The 18,536-nt window shown below is 29.8% G+C and overlaps 2 protein-coding genes across 3 annotated transcripts; both read right to left on the minus strand.

Moving 5' to 3' along the window:
- Positions 1 to 1,476: 1,476 nt before the first annotated feature.
- Positions 1,477 to 9,821, minus strand: LOC149520104 (uncharacterized). The gene is made up of 4 exons (XM_089752808.1): positions 9,765 to 9,821; positions 6,880 to 7,039; positions 6,725 to 6,801; positions 1,477 to 3,505 (listed from the first exon to the last, which is right to left on the minus strand). Exons 1-4 carry the CDS (start codon positions 9,819 to 9,821, stop codon positions 3,266 to 3,268), a joined length of 534 nt encoding a protein of 177 aa, XP_089608934.1. The 3' UTR covers positions 1,477 to 3,265.
- LOC111317788 (uncharacterized) lies at positions 6,492 to 13,268 on the minus strand. 2 transcript variants are annotated; one of them, XR_016331615.1, is made up of 7 exons: positions 12,967 to 13,268; positions 12,634 to 12,820; positions 12,459 to 12,517; positions 10,834 to 10,902; positions 10,690 to 10,757; positions 10,511 to 10,595; positions 6,492 to 7,039 (listed from the first exon to the last, which is right to left on the minus strand). XR_016331615.1 is itself a non-coding variant. In XM_089750919.1 (6 exons), the coding sequence occupies exons 1-6, from the start codon at positions 13,054 to 13,056 to the stop codon at positions 10,580 to 10,582; spliced, it is 489 nt and encodes a 162-aa protein (XP_089607045.1). In that variant the 5' UTR covers positions 13,057 to 13,268; the 3' UTR covers positions 10,423 to 10,579. The 2 variants fall into 2 exon arrangements, 1 of the variants encoding a protein (XP_089607045.1); XM_089750919.1 differs by lacking the exon at positions 6,492 to 7,039 and having other exon boundaries at positions 10,423 to 10,595.
- Between the last annotated feature and the right edge of the window lie 5,268 nt (positions 13,269 to 18,536).

An 18,536-nucleotide genomic window follows, 5' to 3' on the forward strand; every position in this document is an offset into this window, starting at 1 on the left:
CTCAAAGAAATTCATGAAAAAATATGCAGTAATCATCTCGAACCTCGGCCACTAGCCTACAAGGTTCTCAGACAAGGTTATTACTGGCTAATCAGATGGAAAGATATAACAAATTAGGTAGTTGGCCCTTTATAGAATACGGAATGGATGTTTTTAATCCGTTCACTCCGACCACGGTGTAAAGGAGATTCATATTAGTAGTAGTTAACTGTTTCACCAAATGGCTTGCAACCAAGCCCTTAACTACCACAATCAAAGCTCATGTTGAAAAATTTGTGTGAAAGAACATAATTTGTAGATTTGGCTTACCTCAATCCATAACAGCAGGCAATGGGAAATAGTTTGACAATCCAAGATTAAAAAAATGGTGCTTTAATCTTGGCATTGATCTAAGATTCACCTCGATCGCATATCCATAATCCAATGGCCAAGTCGAGATGGCTAATGAGCCCATACCTGAAACCCTTAAAAAAAATTAGATGAAGGTAAAAGTATATGAGTCAAAAAGATACCCAGCATATTGTAGAACCTTAAACGACCACAAAAGTTTCTATCGAAAAAACCCTCTTTAATTTAGCTTTTGGAATAAAGGTCGCGGTTCCTTTAAAAATCGCCCTCCCCAGTCTCCAAGTCAAACTTAGAATTGAAAAAAAGAAGAATGAAGCCCTTAGAGCTAATTTAGATCTAACAAAATAACAGAAAGACATAACTCTAACTATAATAACAATATATTAGCAAAAACATCCAATTTCTACAATAAAAGGGTCCGACAAAAAAATATAAAAAAATGATTTGGTATTTAGAAAATAAAAACCTCAAAAGTCAATAACCGAGGAGAAAAGTTAACCCTAAACTGAGAGGGCTCCTACATCGTTAAAGAGGTCATCCATGATGCAACCTACAGGATACAAGATATGAATGAAAATCTCATTCCAAGGACTTGGAATGTGGACAACCTTTAAGGTCTACTACCAGTAAAAGCCATAAGGTCGAGCACACACTCGTAATTATTTGTACTATTCAATTTCTAAGCTAAATAAAATGTTGAGCTCGTTTAGAATTTATTTTGGATTAAAATCATTAATGAAGTCTAACGCTCATCAATAACCAACCTCATACTTGTTAAATTTTCGCATCCTAAATAATAGAGTAAACATTTTCCATTCAACTCAATTTAAAAAAAGTTGTTTACCTGATACTCATTAAGAAATTATCACACAAACCTAACAATCTCACAAAGCTTATCTTAAAAAGTAAGTTCATAACTAAAAAAAAAAAACCTCAATTATAATACCACACTGAATTGACAATCCAACTATTAATATAGATTTTCATGTTAAATTAAAATTTATTATTTTATTAATTCCATCTTATGTGTGAAATACCAAGCTAGGACTTAGTTACTTAAATTGTCACTTTTAATGAAACGAGCTGCGAGGTAAAAAAAATGAAACAAATCCAAAGCTTAAGCTTATGCAAAAAATACTTTCATTTCATTTCATCAACAATATTATGTACATTTGGTAGATCTTGGACTTGTATAAAAAATTACAAAAAATGATAAAATTATAAAAAAATTATAAAAAATGAAAACAAAAAGAGCTGCTCTAAGCCTCTTCCCGTTGTTTTTTTTCACCAAGTCAAAGGCATAAAAAATTGACTCCAAGCAAACTCTGTTTGCATGTCATAAAACTCCACAGAGGCCAAGAAATCATCCACCGCCTGTTGTAAGGCCTTTTTTTTTCAACTTTCAACTTTCAACTCTAACTTTAACCTTACCACCTCGGCCAAAGTCTCATTAAGCTTGAGGTTAGCTTACTATTGGAAAAACTCAGTTGTGGCCTTTTGCATGGACATGTCCTTAAGCTGTCCATGCCCTTAAGCTTAACAACCAAGTCTTTTACTCTTTTACCTTCTTGCCAAGCTCTTCCTTGTCTTTTTTTTTTCTCTGCTAAAAAAGCCTTCATCTTTTTATTGGCCTTTAGGGCTTGCTGAAAAACCTGAGCATAATCTTTTATATCCCACTCGATCTTGTGATAACACATAATAGCTCGATAGGCATTGAGTAAGCCTTACCTTTTAGTTTGAGAGATAGAGGATAAAAGTTGTTCAGAAGCTACATAAAACAATAACTAAGCTTAGACTTGGAAAAAATTAAAAAAATATATAAGAATAAACTGAGCTAAAAAATGATACTAACTTTTTTTAGTAAAGGTCAACCTTGTGATATTCTTAACCATCTCAAGCTCTTTAAATAGGTTCTTTGTGAAGTTGAACTTTAAATTTATTGCCACCCACTCCAAGGTAGGCTACAACCTAGTGCGTGGTCTAGTAGGACAAGCCTCAATCCTTTGTTTCTTTAAGGCTTTCTCCTTTAGGCCATTTGTTTTTGCCTCTTTTAGATTACAACCAGGCTAAAAGAAGGTTGAAAAGGAGGAAGATTGATTATTTTTACTCTCTTTGAAAGATCTTTGAGCTAAATGAGAGCCTTACCTCCATTCTTAGACTCAAGAGCATAAAGGAAATATGTGAACTCAAAATCTCCCATTTGAAACGATATGTTTGCACATGAAGATTAGCTAAATGTTAGAAAAACTTTTTTATAGAATAAGCATTGTGTGAAGTTACCTCAAACCTACCCCAATACTTATCCTTCTTTACAACAAAAAAAAAAGTTCAACTCATTAGCATCCACAACTAATTCCCTCCTTTTAAGTTAGTCCATTATTTTGTCCCGAGCTTCTAACTCACTAATCTTATAAAGATCAATCTAGACATCTTCAAATGTGCCCGGTCCTTATTCACCTCCCATACCCCATTATTATCCTTCTGAATGCAAAGGAAGAGCAACTTTCAACTCTTTATTGAGCTCGACCAATTTGTAAAAATTTTTTTGCAAGCCAAGCTATGACATAAAACTAGCTCTTATCATGAGGATACTTCTTGACTACAAAAAATTCCTTAAATAAGGGAACTGTAATATCTAATCCTAGTTTTTTACAAAGAATAATGAATCTTATAATATACCAAAAAAAATTTGAGATGAATTGAGTGATAGTCAAATCATAAAAAAGAAAAATTTCAACATTAAAAATATGTAAAAGGAACCTCAGACCAACCATTATAGACGTCTAATACACCCAAATCTTGTTGGTGTCCAAAACAATAATAACTCGATCATCGATGGTTTGTTATTATATTGTATCTTTTTTTAAAAAGATCAAATTTAACCTTTAAAGCATGAGAATGATACTTCGGGCACATCTTAGGGATTGCTTTTGCCCTTTGATCTTTGCATCACATCTTTTGAGGTTATACCTAGGTCATAATAGGTATAAAAAGGGACAAGTTCATATGCAACACCATTTAAGATGACCTTTTCCTCAACCTCACTTTCCCCTTTCTCTTTGGCTTGGTTGGACCCTTCCACTTGCTTGTCTACAGCCTGCTTACTTTTAGAGGTTTCATCACTTGATGACTCACCCTTCAAGGACCAAGCAAGGACCTGCACTCAAACAGAAGCAGGGATTACTATAATATTAGAAGAAGAAAATGAAAAGGGAGAAAAGACAGATGACCATTTAGGCTCATGATACGAACTAGGATTGGACCTTAAGGCCAATATAAATAGATGTCGAGAGAAAGCAAAAAAAAAAAAAGGAATAAAAGTCAGTCAGAAGAGCTAGATTGACCCAACATAAGGTTTGAAGATTTTCAACGGCAAAGTCTATTGCAACAAAAAGCTTATCCATGCCATGACAAACTCGCTCTCCCCTAACGAGCATTTTCCTAGAGTTGTCTTTGACCGTCAACAATCATCAAGTCAACCAGTAGGCTACTCGACTATAATCCCTTCCTCAAATGATAGAAGCAATTTCATCATCTAAAAAACCCTGATAGTTGAGTTAACCTCTCTTAGCTCCATTTTAAAACTTCTAGATATACTAGAATCAAAAAACATAATGAGAAAAGGTTAAGAAACGTATCGAAGAGGTTAAGAATAAGTTGATCTATTGAAAGGATGCTAAGAAAAAGCTAGAAGATTAGTTAAATTATGTTAACACAAGAGAAAAAAGTTTGTAAAGTAAGGTAAAGACCCTAAAAGAGCCCTTTATATAGCTAACACAGAAATCATATGGATGTTTCGAATTATGCCACATGGCAGAAGAGGTTACCTAAGATGACCTTTCACATTTTTAGCTTAAATTCATTTAACCATCAATTTTTCTCTCTCCTAATTAAATGTAGATTCATTTTCTGATAACAAATTAATCTTTATAGGGACACATTAGTCACTTCAAAAAAGCTAGTCTCATGCCTTAATGCAAAAGGAAAATTTACAAACCAAGAAAAAACAAAAGTTTAACATTAGCCCTCACAATAGTAGACCAATTAACTACGATTAAACGAGATGTCGAGTACACAAAACACATCGATAGCCAACTATAAACTTGCTTGATCTAACCTTTTTTCATGTTAGCACCCATATTCTCTCACCTCAGTGACTTACGGTCGAATCAACGAAATAAATCCTCAAAGCCTATGCTCAAAAAACTTAAGCTCACACATCAAATCAGCTCAATCCATGATTCGTCAGTTTGATACTTAGATTGCTCGATGAATGATAGAATGTCAGGTGCATTTTTAGGTCTAAAAGGCATTTTGGTCATCTTTCCTCATTAAAGGTTGCCAATAGACAACTAAAGGCATTTTAGATTTTTGGGCTGACCTAACAAGTCAGTCCAACTTAAGGTCACATTGCCACGTCAGCTTGACTACCTCACCAATCTACATAATGGCTTTCCTTCAATGTTGACTTGTCATCCCCTGCGTGGATAGCCAATGTCCATGTCAACTCGACCTTCACAATCATCCCTAACCATAAAATTGATCTTGGAAAGCCTAAGCTGCCCAAGACCCCCCACATTTGAACTATAAATAAAGACATCTAGGTATCATTCAAATCATCTAATAACCTTATACCCTGCTACTTTCTTTATTCTCCTTCATATCTTCCTACTTAACCGATCTTTAACTTAAGTGTTGGGGCACAAACACTGAAAACACCCCCAACCTTTATTCCTAACTGCTCGTTTTCTTTCTTTTTCTTGTGATTTCAAGGTCTTACCCCCTCTAGCTCAATTTTGCATAAACACCTAACTATTCTTGAACACTAAATCTAGATTGATCATTGAATTTGTTAGTTTTTGTTTGTTTGATGATTTTCATGATATTAGCCTTTTTAAACTGATCATGGATTTTGTTGAATTTGGTTTTTTGCTTAACTATTTATCATGTGCTCTAAGTTTAGTAAACTCAGTAATTTTTTTATGGTAGAAATAAAATTCACTAGCTGTCAGGCCCATGCTATGTTGTAAGCTTGTTTTAACTGTGAAAATCTTGGTTAGCACCTTCATTCATTTCGTGAATTTCTATATCCCATAATTTGGGGTTTTCAACATGAAAAGCATCATTAAATGAAATAAGTTGTTTATTCCCATTCTCAAAACCCAATTTGCACCTTACAAATGAAACCTAAAAACAACACTATGCTTCCAACCTCGAAGATGCTCTGTGTAACGACCATCATGATTATGCAAAAGATGCAAAGATGTAAATTTCCTCAAACATGCAAAAGATGCAAATGCATAAATAAGTACATAGCAAATTACCTCTTATCCTCTTAACTAAAACAGAAGAAGATTTAGCACCTGATAGTCAAATGATTTTTGATGAACTGCCTACATTACATCTTCAATGACGAGCTAGAAAAAGCAAACATTTAATCTTGAAACATTTTCTTAATCCTCTAGGTTGCATTGCATGATTTTTTTTTCATTTTACAATCTAGTTTGGAGAAAGTAACTCCTAATATAAACCAAAAACATTTTGATTACAAATCCAAAATCAATGTAGAAAAACTAAATTTATAAATCATTAGCAGCTTGTTAATCTTGGAAATCAATTTTGTATAGCACATGATATTCACAATATTTAATGCATATTAGAAATATAAATGCAAAGATATACAAATGTTTCAAGTCAACTAAAGCATATAAAACCATTAATGAATACAATGAAATGATTGAATTTTTGACTAAAGAACAATAATCTACATGCCGAAAGATTACTAAAGATAAGGATCAAGCATCTCTAATGGCCTAAAAACAAATAAAGTCCTACGAAGAAGAATAAATAAACAGTCAACTTAAAATCAAATATAATCCGTTAGAAGGGTACTTTCCATGCTGTCAACTAAAATTGCCTATAGAAATATAACAATTGACTCAATGGCATACAGAACATTAAGAATGGAAATTATGTAATAAAATCTTTAAGGATTAGATTTTAGGGAATAATCATTCATCATTCCTTGATGTTATGAATATAAAATGTATCAAAGGAAAGAAAAATAGACCAAACTTCAATGGTTGGTTCAGTTAGTTACACCTGGTGATGTGATAAAAGGCTGTCAATTTCATAATGCATCATAAAAACAAAATATGAATCTTATAGTTTTTACTAAGGATTAAGATACGTTAATGCTTTAGTTGATCAATTTGGTTGCCAAGTAAGAAAGAGAAACAAACACCTACAATGGCTTAATTGGAAGGTATAAAAGCTTTTTGACTTATTAGTATTCTATCTGCATAAAAGTATATCACAGTGGAAAACCACTTCCAATTGAGCATTAAAAATAAAATAGATAAGCTAAAAAAGAAACCTTCATGTATGTATCTACATCAAGATTTGGAACTATCCCTACCTGCTTCTCTTTTTTGCTGACTTCCTTCATTATTTCTTTCATAAGCATAAAACAGATTAGAAATTAAACCAGTAAACTACATCAAAATCACCATTTTTATATATGGCACTTACCAGTTCTACTTCCTATACCTTGAAAGCGTGCAGAAAAATCAAGTGTTTCCCTCACTGTCTTTTTAGGAGTATGCAGATCAAATTGGCTAACGTAAGCTGAGGTTTTGTGAGGATTAAACTTGTCCAGTCCATAACTATTGTAAGTTATTTCCCCTGCAACCTTTTACAGAATAAAAGAGAAGAAAAAGATAATAAGCATGTGACAGCTTAGCAATTAAGAAATCAAGATGCTGTGAATAGCAGTTTACAACTTTATGTGGTGTTTTAGATCCTACCCTTAAAAAAACTATACAAAAACCAGTGATAGACAGTAAACCAAGACTAACCAAAGGAAAATGATTTTAGGAAAAGAAGTAATAAAATAAAAATATGCCAAACAATTATATTTAGAAAACATATTGTGCTTTTGTTAAAGCAAAACTATAAATAACAATTCCACTGAGAATTGTCCCCTATCATCGAGTCCAAGTAGCCAATCTAGGAACAAAGGAAGATTTGTCCCCTGTCATGAAGTCCAAGTAAATCATATTGCAAGGTCAAGTGTGATTCACATGAGTAATCTTTTTCTTTTGCAATTTGACCTTGTATCACGAAAGCATAAATCCATTGTATCTCTTTTAAATTAATTCTTGCAAAGACAACAGAATACATCAAAGAATTTTGTAAGATTAGTCATATTCAATCAAGAATATCAATGACATTTTGTCACTTCAGTAACGATTTTGAGACCGCTAGATGTAAAAATGAGTTTAAAATCGAGAAAAATAAAAAAGAAGGAGTCACCACCAATCTTTGTTAGGGTGTGATTGGTCACCCAAAAGCTTATCTTTTTAATAAAACTATAAAAATGAGTTTAAAGTCTTATCAAAAAGATAAATTTCGATCTGCGAAAAATCAGGTTGGATCCGAGAGTCGGTTACGCGTGGGGAAGGATTAGCACCCCCACAACGCCTATAAATTGGTACCATTTAATTATGCGTTATTTTCGATGTTGGATAAAAATAGTTTTAATTTAAAAGTTAACATTAATTCCCTTCATTTAAAAATATTTTTGCTAAAATTTTTATTTAAGAATATTGAGAAAATCTTTAAGTTAAAGAATTATCCTGAAATTCTCCAACATCTAAGCAGAACTTGAAATAACTATTTTCACTTAAGATTTAACACAGCAATCCTTAAAATGAAATAACGTTCTTTATAAAAAATTGTTGGTGACTCTCCAACATCTAGACAGAGTACCAAAAATTATTTTTTTAATGTTATTTTTATTTTATTTTGTAATATCACAAAAAGATTTTTTTTTTAGTATTATTCTTTTTTATTATAATATATTTTATCACTAAGTAGTAAATAAAAAATTAAAGACAGAATAGTACAAGTAAATACTGATAATAACATGCTAACGTATATCATACTAATGAATGTCACGAAAAATGAGATGCAATTTAAGAGTTGAATTCTTAAATATAATGAGATCACCCCGACTCTCCAACATCTAGGGAGAGCTTAAGTGCTACTGTTTATATTTAAGATTCCAATTTACCGTTATGCTTTTTTATTTATTAATCTTATCATTAACGCGATTTAAGAAATCGTGTCAAAAGACTTCACGAAGTAAAATTTTTTAAATACCTCATCATCTAGACGATATTCGAGAATAAATTGCTTCAAATAGAATTTTCATACGTATCCTTAAGATTTTTTAGGTGTTTGGATTTCGAGGATTTTAAACTTTTAAAAGTTTTGGATTTTAAGGATTTTGAATTTTATGGGGTTTGGATTTAAGGGATTTTTTAATCTTATCATTAACGCGATTTAAGAAATCGTGTGAAAAGACTTCACGAAGTAAAATTTCCTAAATACCCCATCATCTAGACGATATTCAGGAATAAATTGCTTCAAATAGAATTTTCATACGTGTCCTTAAGATTTTTTAGGACTTTGGATTTCGAAGATTTTGGACTTTTAAAGGTTTTGAATTTTAGGGATTTTGAATTTTATGGGGTTTGGATTTAAGGGATTTTGAATTTTTAGGGGTTTTAGAAACCTATGATTTTGAAAATTAAGAATTAATGTTTAAGGTTTCGTTTTTAAGAAAATACGAACATTTCTAAAAATCTCCAACATCTAAGCGAATTTTCGAAACAAGTTCGATTTTAGTGATTTTTGAAAATTAATTTAAAATTTTCTTATATTTATTTTTTTATGAAAATTTATTAATAATAATTCCCCAACATCTAGACGAAATTATTTCTTTTAAAAAAATATTTTTATTCCCTCTAACATCTAGGCAGGAAAAATAATAAAAATTATTTTTTTAAGCATTTTAATATATTTTAATTATTATTTGTTTTCAATTTTATTATTATTAAAACAATTAAACATTTATTCTAATAAATTTATCATGCATAAATATAAAAAAAATAACAAAAATAATAATATAAAAAAAAATTTTTACCTAAACCGAACCGATCAATGGTCCGATCAACGTTGATCCGGACGATCTAACCGGTTCAGCAGTTGGATCGACGGTTCGAACAATCTGACCGATTCAGTCCGATCCACTGGTGGTTCGTATGAACCGATTCAAGGTTGGCTGGGATGGGTCGTCGGTCGGGTTGCGCGGATCTCAAGTCGAGTTCGAGTCAACGCACGGATCCTTCTTTGGTTAAAATGACGTCGTTTTGAGCTTTTATTAAAACGACGTTGTTTTAGTCATTGACAGTTTATATAAAAGTTTAAAAAAATTTTGTCAATTTTTTTTTTAGTCTTCAAAAAAAAAAACAGCTTTTTTTTTCTTCTTTTTCAGCCGCATGCCGGTCAGCCGTCGGTACCGCCACCGTTCGTCGGTCACTAGTGGTCGAAAAATCTCAAAATTCTCCCACAAACTCTTCTCGACCTCCTGAGCGCAAATCTGACCTCCTTTTCACCAAAAACGACATTGATTCGCGTAGATCAAATTTTGAAGTTTTCGATAGACTTTTTTTTTTGTGTCGAAAGCTAACTGGTACCTTTCTTTGTTGGTGCAGGTGACTCGACGCTGAGGTTCCTCCCTACGGGAAAAACTGTGATTTCGTTTTGGTTTTTGTTTTTGTTTTTGTGTTTCTATTTTTTTTTTTTTACGTTTCTTTTTCGGCTAGATGGTGCTTGTGTATTTTGAGAGGGGTACCTGTGTGTTTGAAAATGGATTTTTTTTTTTCGAGAGCTTACCCATCCCCAATGAGGAAGATGGCTGGGGATTTTAAAGGGTTTCTATTTAGGAGACTCTAGGTGGCTATAAATAGGCTGTAAGTAGGCCGAGAGAACTGGTCAGGGGATTGGTTGGGTTTGTCAGGGAGTTGGTTGGGTGACTGATAGGGAGTTGGTCGAGGCAGTTCAGCATCGTACCAACCCCTTGACTTCTATCTTATTTCCGTTTTGTTTTTTGTTTGTTTTTTTTTTTTTTTGTTTTTTGTTTGTTTTGTTAAATATTATTATTATTATTATAAAAATAAAATAGTAGACTCAGACAAAATCGGTGTCTACAGTCACGCCAAAAAAATAAAAAGCTAAAGTGCTCATTCATCCGAAGATCCAAAATATGCCATTATTTTTATTACAAGCAAATAATGTAAGTATAGTGATACTATACCATCCCAGGCATGGTTTGCTAAGTGCCATAGTAACCATCATGGCTCGTTGCTATGGTGTTCAACTACCCTTATGAATGCAAAACCCTGCATTGCAAAATTAGTTTCCTTAATATAGCATTTTACTGGAGAAATAGGGCTATCTTATTTGCTCATTATGTTTTGATAATAAGAGACATACCAACCCCTGAATAGTCTGTTGATTCCCATAATAATTATATTACGTGGTGCCATTAAATTAAGTTGAATCTGCAAAAAGCATAAAGCATAAAATTGTATATAATTGACATAAAAGATAAATGAATTCAATTGTAACTATTCTTACCATTCCTTGAACGGTAGGTTGTGTGCTAAAATAACCATCCAGGGCTATTGACCTTGAGCTTAATTTCTCCTACAAAATAAATTTTGAGTGATCAAAGTCTAGCCAATTTTACTACATCAAATATACTGATATAAGTAAACAAACTAAATACATATATGATTATGACTTTGTCTATTGTTAATATTTCAATTTAAAATAGGACAAATAAAGTGTCATAAATACTTATATATTTATAATTATAAAGAGTCATAAATAAAGTATCATTTTTAACAACACAAATATTGGGATCTTTAAGACATAGGTTATATTGACAGCTTTGAACAACAGTGAATAGTGTGCCACATATTACCATGTGAGGATTGTGGTGATAAATTGAACATTAATAAGAACCACAAGCACATTAGTTCAGCATGAAAACTATAAAGCATCAAAACCTATCTAAAGCGGCTGATTAGCTTTTGACTTAGTGGTGCATCCTTCATTAAGTAAGTTTAAAGTAAAGAGTTGTCATCTAGCATTAGATAGAATGAGTAAAAAAATGAGAATGTATAACCTCTTCATGGCTACCCAGCCGATGGATTAAATAGTAAACTGATGAGATTCACCTTTGGAAGATAACCAAAAAGAAAAGAAAAAAAAAAAGCCTTCCCCAAAATTGTTCACAAAATGAATAAAAAATTACTTACTCTTTGGCTGCAAAAATGATGAAACAAATTACCTAGTTCATTCATTCCATGCTTGATAAAGGAAATGACAAATCTAATAGATTAGACCAGACTATGAGAGCAAGCTGACTTACTGATATAGCCTAAAAGTAATTTTCGTGCCAATTTGCCAAGTGCTACAATGGCATTTGTTGCATGGGAGGGATTCTACTAACAACTAAATATCTACAAACCCAGGACAACTAATGAAGCTTCCTAACCTAACAATAAGGAAACCTCCTCTCCCAAATTCCCAATCTTTTTTTTTTAAAGAAAAACTTAAATTGCATTCAGTAAGACTAAATTAATAGAATTTCCAATGGACATAATGGACCTATAGGAAATGAATGGCAAGGTTAGCCAATCTGTTTTCGGAACCCAAGCATATTATCACCAAAACAATAGGGTTTTTGGTATAATTTTCAAGTCATCTAGAATTCACATCTATAAATTCTTAAAAGTCAAGCATGAGCCAAATAGACCAATAAGAGAGCTATAGGATATGAAAATTTACCCATTCACCTCAAATGATTTCAGATATTTTCTCGAATGGAAAACTTCCAGTGCATTCCAGTTAAAGTCTCTACTTAAAATATGATTTCAAATTTAACTATAGGATCATGAACTCTAAGATTCCACTCCATGATAGGAACCAAAGTATATCATCGTTCTACTCACATATTATGTAGAAATATTCCAAAATTCACGATCACAAAATTTTAAAATCCATCGGCTATTAACAGTTCTTGGAACAAAAACCTTTATTTTTTATTTCTTATTGGCTAAAAGACCAAGAATTCTAACATTAATTTCTAATCTTTACCTAATTAAACACAGAGATTAAGAACCTAAAGCCAGCCCATAAATTAAAAAGAATGCAACGAGACTTTAGAACGTGATTTTGCTGGTTCTCTTCTTAACTTGACCAGTAAACACTATACCAATGGCCTTCGTTTTCTCTGCACCAATTGCAGCTTCACCTATGTAACCAAAAAAAAAAAAAACCTACATCGAAACCCTATAAAAAACCCAAACCAACCCCATAACAAAAATAGAACCCTGAAAACCCAAATTTGAAACAAATTAAAGATTGCACCTAAGGACCACGGAAACACCAAAATCTCGTTGTCCACATCAGCATCGGCAGACTTATCAAGGATAGATGCATTAGTGGCCTTAGTTGCATCAAATGCTCGCAGATCAGAAGGCCGGAGATCCGTTACCCGTGACTCTGACCCAAATTCCTTATGGGAGCCAATGGCTTCGTTAAACAGCTCAAATGCCTAAAAAAGAAAACTTAGTCTTAGATTCGAATCTAAAAAAAAAAAAAAAAGAGAGAGAGAGAGATTTTGACACATGCAAATTAAAAACTCTAAAAAAGAACAAAAAAAAAATTAGATTATTAAAAGGGAAAAAAAAAAGATATGACCTTAAATCTTTTATTGGGAGTAAGAAAAGATATAACAGGTAAGGACAAGGGGCATTTGGAAGAGGAAGAGCTCCGTCGCATTTCAACCATCTTTAAGACAAAATCTTCTTGTTAAAGAGGAATTTCCCTTTCTTATCTAAAAATTAAATTATAACCAACACGTTTCTCTTTCTTCTCCACTGTTTTTTTCTTTTAATTTTTTGGGTTGTCTTCTGGAGAAAACTTTTTTTTTCTTAACCCAGAAAAGCTTCTCGCTTGAAGCTGAGGAGAAAAAGCTTCTAGAGAAATGTTTTTCTAAAATTATCCTTTAATTAATTTATTTACTTTGCCTATTTATCCCCTCAAATTGGAAAAGGGAATAGCTTTTATTATACTATTGATTTTGTTTTGAATTTTAAATGATTTTTCTTTTTGAGAAAATAAAATTATTATATTTTGTTCATGCCAGTTAATTAAGAATCCGCTGCTTTGCCTAGGCCAATCCAATGATCATTACCTGAGTTGATTTATTCAAAGATAAGCTCATTACAATAACGTCGGTGGCAACAATAAACCCATCCGTTTTTTGTTATTGTAGTGAAAATAATATTTAATATAATTTTAATTATAAAAATATATTTATATAATTTTTAGAGGTGAAGATAATATTTAAAATAATTTATTATGTAATTAGTGTTTTTATGAGTGAAAATAATATTTCGTACAATTGTTAACCTTTAATTAGTATTTAATTATAAAGATTAAATATTTAATATAATTTTTAACTCTAAATTAACATTTAATTATAAAGATTAAATATGTATAAACTTGTTTTGATATAAAGGGTAATTTTGAAAATTATTACTATATTTTCATTAAAATGCTTAGTTTATCAAACATTTTAATCAACATTTTACCATGTTTACTAAACATTATAATGTTATGTTTTCAGCATTTTAATTTTCTAATCACCTTTCCAACAATCGCATTGCATTACAATTACTTAATGGTAAAGTATTAAATGCCACCTTGGTGTAGAATAGTGTTCTTATAAAATCTACAGTGAAATAGTTTTAGATTATGGTAAGTAATAATATTAAAATTTGAATGTTTTTAAGTTACAATTATAACCAAATATTTTATTTATATAATTAGCTAAATAATTAATTATTATATCATAATAAATTTATTATTACCAAATAATCAACTAACAAACTAAAACATAATTAAATAACTAAACTTATACACAATAAGACTTGAACTTAAAGTCTCAGGATTTTATGATTACTATTAAACCAAAATCTCACTAACAAAATTTATTTGAATAATTCTTCAAAACTACTCAATATGCTTTAATGAAAATTATTAAACTACTTATCTTTTATATTTTTTAAGTAAAAATGAACTCCATTTTATATAAAATATCTCTTGAACAAGTGTACCTGTTAATTTTAAACTTTAATTAACAAAATTGAAATTATTAAATCCTACCTTGAAAATATATGAACCACTTATTAATTCTTTCAATTTCTTTTCTACTTTAACTTCTTTTATCCTCTTGTAAGAAATCAAGTTCTCTAAAACTTTAATTAAATAAATTTGATATTAATATAAAGTTAAAACTTGTGATATAACCTTATTTTTCGTTTGAAACAATTGCTTAACTGTACAATCTAAATTTTGAATAGTTTATCATTAAAAAAAAAATGATTCTTTGCTAGTCTCGTTTGATAAATTAACAATCAACTTTACCTAGGATGAATTATAATTATTAATCAAACTTAGATTCATTTTGAATAAGAATAAAATATATATATATATATATCATTACAATTATATATATTTACTTAGATAGACATATAATGACCATAAAATTTAATGATACCTTGTAATTGAAAGTTGAATTTGACGTATACAATCCTTACATACTTAGCCACTATCAATTTCTAACACATTTTTTATGCATCAGACTTGATAAATAAAATCATCTATAACTTGCGCCAATTTGCATTATAGTACTTCACCAAGTGTACTTCTTTACCTATTAAAGTAAAAATAAAAAATATTTTTTTTTTGTAATTATAATTTTATGTATATAATTACATATTGGAATTTATCAAAGTAATATCCATATTTCATACCTTCCATAAATTGTCATGCATCACTTGACAAATATATGCTATGGATCTACTAATGGCAAATAATAGTTTTTTTTTTTTTTTTTTTTTTAAAGATATGCCTCTTTTGTTGGTGTTACATACTTTTTTACTTGAGAATTAATAAGAAATTGACTGTATTTAAATAAAAAAAATTATAATTTGAATTTTGCAAAAAACACTACATCCTATTGAAATTATTATTTTTGAGTTCCTATATAAAATATTTATGGTAAATAACTTTTTTTTTATTATTAATAAATATGCGATGGCCTGTTTATAACTCTAACAGCTTCAAATATATCTAAAACTTTGTACACTTTTATCGCTAGCATAGATGACAAATTGTATTGATTGAATTAAATGGTCAATATTATTAGTTTTAAATTGAATTTTATTTTAAAATAACAAAATATTAAGTTTAAATAACTTGATTAAATCATTTGAAATACAAGGTTTTCAAGTTACAATTTTTTTTTTTGTTTTGATTTGAAAATCATTTTAATAAAATACTTTAACATATTGGATTTAGTTTTTTTTTTTTTCCTTTTTTTTCTTTTTGGAATGTTTTTCACCTTTCACCTTCTTTGGTTTTTTTTTTTTTTTTTTTGGCTTTCCTCTAGTCCTCGCTAAAATCTTCTTCCTTCTGTTTATTTTAACTTCAAGCAAAATGCACTGTTTTCTTTTGCTTCTATTATATAAAAAAATGAAGAGCCAATTGTTGTACAACACTTCAGACAAAATTAGGCTCTTGATGAAACAATGAACGAACATTTCTAATTTGGGACTACTTTCCTTATATTGTACAGATGTATAGATTCTATAGATTTGTTAGTTAATTTATTTATTTAAATATTTTTTGTTCTTTTTATCTCCACCGTTGATTTTTCCTTTTACTTTTTTCTTCTCTTTATTTCTTTTCTTTTCTCTCTTCTTGTCCAACTTGTCAGCGATAGAATCTGGTCATTGGTGAAATGCTTAAGTTCTACCAATGACTAGATAACGGCCACCGACGCACCTTGCGGCACTGTGACGACTAGATCCGATAGCTCCGACAACCTGGGAATGCGGCTTCAAGTCAGTCTCAAACAAAGAGGCCCGTGGCTCTTTTTGGATGCCAGTTTCCAAAATGCCCTTGTCATCTTTCTTAAAAAAGAAAAAACAAAGAGACTTTTCAAGCCCTCTAAATTCAAGCTTACTTCATATCTGTATGAAGCAATCAGTGAGCTTATATACTCGATAGCTGGATTTAAAAATTATTCGAATTTGATTAAATTATTATTAAATTTAATTTAATTAATTCAAATTATTCAACGAATTAATTTTGAATATTTTAAAATTTGACTAAAGTAGTTTACAAAAATATGTACTTGAATTTTTTATTTTTAATATTTTTTATTAAAAACATTAATTTTTTTATAAATTATTTTTAATTATTTATTTATAACTTTATTTTCATTACAACTATATTTTTTTTTATAATTTAAATTCAAATTTAAGTTTAAACATAAGTAATTAAGCATATGACTTAAACTTATAAGCTTTTATTTGATCATAAGTTTCATAGAATGAACTCAAAAAATTTAATTTTTAAACAAATTTAAAAAAACTAAGACTCAATGAAACTTAAACCAAACTTCAAGTCACAAATTTTCAATCGATTTCAAATTTTTTATTATTTTGATTCAATTCGCTTACGCTCTTATTAATATGCACTGTTTAGATGCTACCAGCGCCTTCATCTAGTTGCTTAATGCGCCTTTAAGGACTTCTAACAATCAGATTTAGGCTTTGGTGACCAATTTTGGTGCTTCCGACACTCTTAGCTTGTGGCCAATGCATTTTGGTGATTTCCCAACCAACGATGGTGGTCGAAGTGGTGATCACCAACCATACTCTCTCCGTACTCTCTCCATTGTCTGGGACAAAGTTGGAATTTCAAAAATTTATCATGAGTAAAATGGTATTTAGAATAATATTTTGAGAAAATATAAATACATCTCCATTATTTTTCTCTATACCTCACTTTTTTTTTTAATTTTTTTAAGTGAAATTAGTTAAATATTTTTTTCACAAGGGTTCAAATATCCATATTTAGTAAATTTTATAACTTTTAAAAAATATATTTTTAAAAAATGTTATGACATTTTAAAACTATATTTTTGAACAAACATAACACTTTTCAAAATGTATTTTTGAAAAGTTATAACAAATTTCAAAAATGCATTTCCAAAACGGTTAATAATGAACATTTATGAAAAACTATAAAAAAGATAATTTTGTTAAAATTTTTTATGAGTTATTATAATGAAAAAAGTTATTATTAAAATAAATTATAAATTTTAAAATTAATAAAAAAAGTTACTTTTATTATTTTTGTCTTTATAAAAATAAAATCTTATAAAGTCTTAATTAAATATCTCATCTTAATATTACAAAAAGTGATGAAAGAACTATCAAGTCTGATTAACATATAATAGTTGAAACTCCTTAAAACTATATAAGTGATGCTACTAAACACTACACAATTTTATCAAAATCTAGTATTTTAATTAGAGAAACCCATTATAAGTAGATGGAGAGAATTCTTTAAAAAGTTCAATTTAGTTAAAGTTACTATAAAATTTTAATAATTGATAGAAAATATTTATTAAAAAATGATAACTTTTAAATTATAAAAAATTGCATTTGTTATTTTATCTTTAATTTAATTAAGGTCCAATAAGATTTTATCTCTAAGATCAAAATAATAAAAGTAACTTTTTTTATTAATTTTAAAATTTATGATTTTTTAATAATAACTTTTTATTTCACTAATTCATAAAAAATTTTAACAAAATTCTTTTTTATTTTGTCATTTTTCATAAACTTTCACTAAATGTATTTTCAAAAAATGTTATTATTTTTCGAAAATGTATTTTCAACAAGTGTTATAGCTTTTCATAAATGAATTTTTTCGAAAAATTGTAAAATTTACTGGATATAGATATACAAAAACTTACGAGAAGAGAATTTAAGTAATTTTATTTACAAAAAAAAATTGAAAAAAAGAGTGCATTTAGTCCCACTATAACATTTTTATTCCTAATGACCATAGAATTAAGTAATACCTTGGATGAGAAAAGAATGACTATTCCAAGTTTAGCCAAAATAGAATCCTTATCCAAAATGTTTATTTCTAGCCAATTTTTAACCAAGCAACTGATTTTGAGCTAAACAACTAAATAAGGGTGCATTAAGAATAAGAAGATGCCATCAATGATTTGAAAACCGGGCCAATGGTGGGAAAAGCATGTTCACATGTGAGGGCAAATTTCGCTTCTTCATTTAGATCTATCCGTGTGTCGTGAATGTGAATTAACATCGGAGAGTCCAAGAAAAGCAAGTTCCAACACGCACCAACACCATTCTTCTGTAACCCACTAAGAATCCTAA

This window comes from Durio zibethinus, chromosome 2 (genome assembly GCF_047325235.1).
Source record: "Durio zibethinus cultivar Kanyao isolate XHJ-2024 chromosome 2, ASM4732523v1, whole genome shotgun sequence".
NCBI lineage: Eukaryota > Viridiplantae > Streptophyta > Magnoliopsida > Malvales > Malvaceae > Durio > Durio zibethinus.

Bases quoted from the DNA above. Each gene is read 5' to 3' on its own strand.
- LOC149520104 (XM_089752808.1), bottom strand. From the start codon at position 9,821: ATGTCGTTTTTGGTGAAAAGGAGGTCAGATTTGCGCTCAGGAGGTCGA. The intron at 7,040-9,764 runs GTGGGAGAATTT...ATTCTGTAAAAG, and splicing joins CAGGAGGTCGAGAAGAGTTT to GTTGCAGGGGAAATAACTTA. The intron at 3,506-6,724 runs GTTTCTTTTTTA...GTTTGAGTGCAG, and splicing joins ATGTAGATACATACATGAAG to GTCCTTGCTTGGTCCTTGAA.
- LOC111317788 (XM_089750919.1), bottom strand. From the start codon at position 13,056: ATGGTTGAAATGCGACGGAGCTCTTCCTCTTCCAAATGCCCCTTGTCC. The intron at 12,518-12,633 runs GTGCAATCTTTA...TTGGTTACATAG, and splicing joins GGTGTTTCCGTGGTCCTTAG to GTGAAGCTGCAATTGGTGCA. The intron at 10,903-12,458 runs GTTAAGAAGAGA...TTTATTTTGTAG, and splicing joins GTATAGTGTTTACTGGTCAA to GAGAAATTAAGCTCAAGGTC.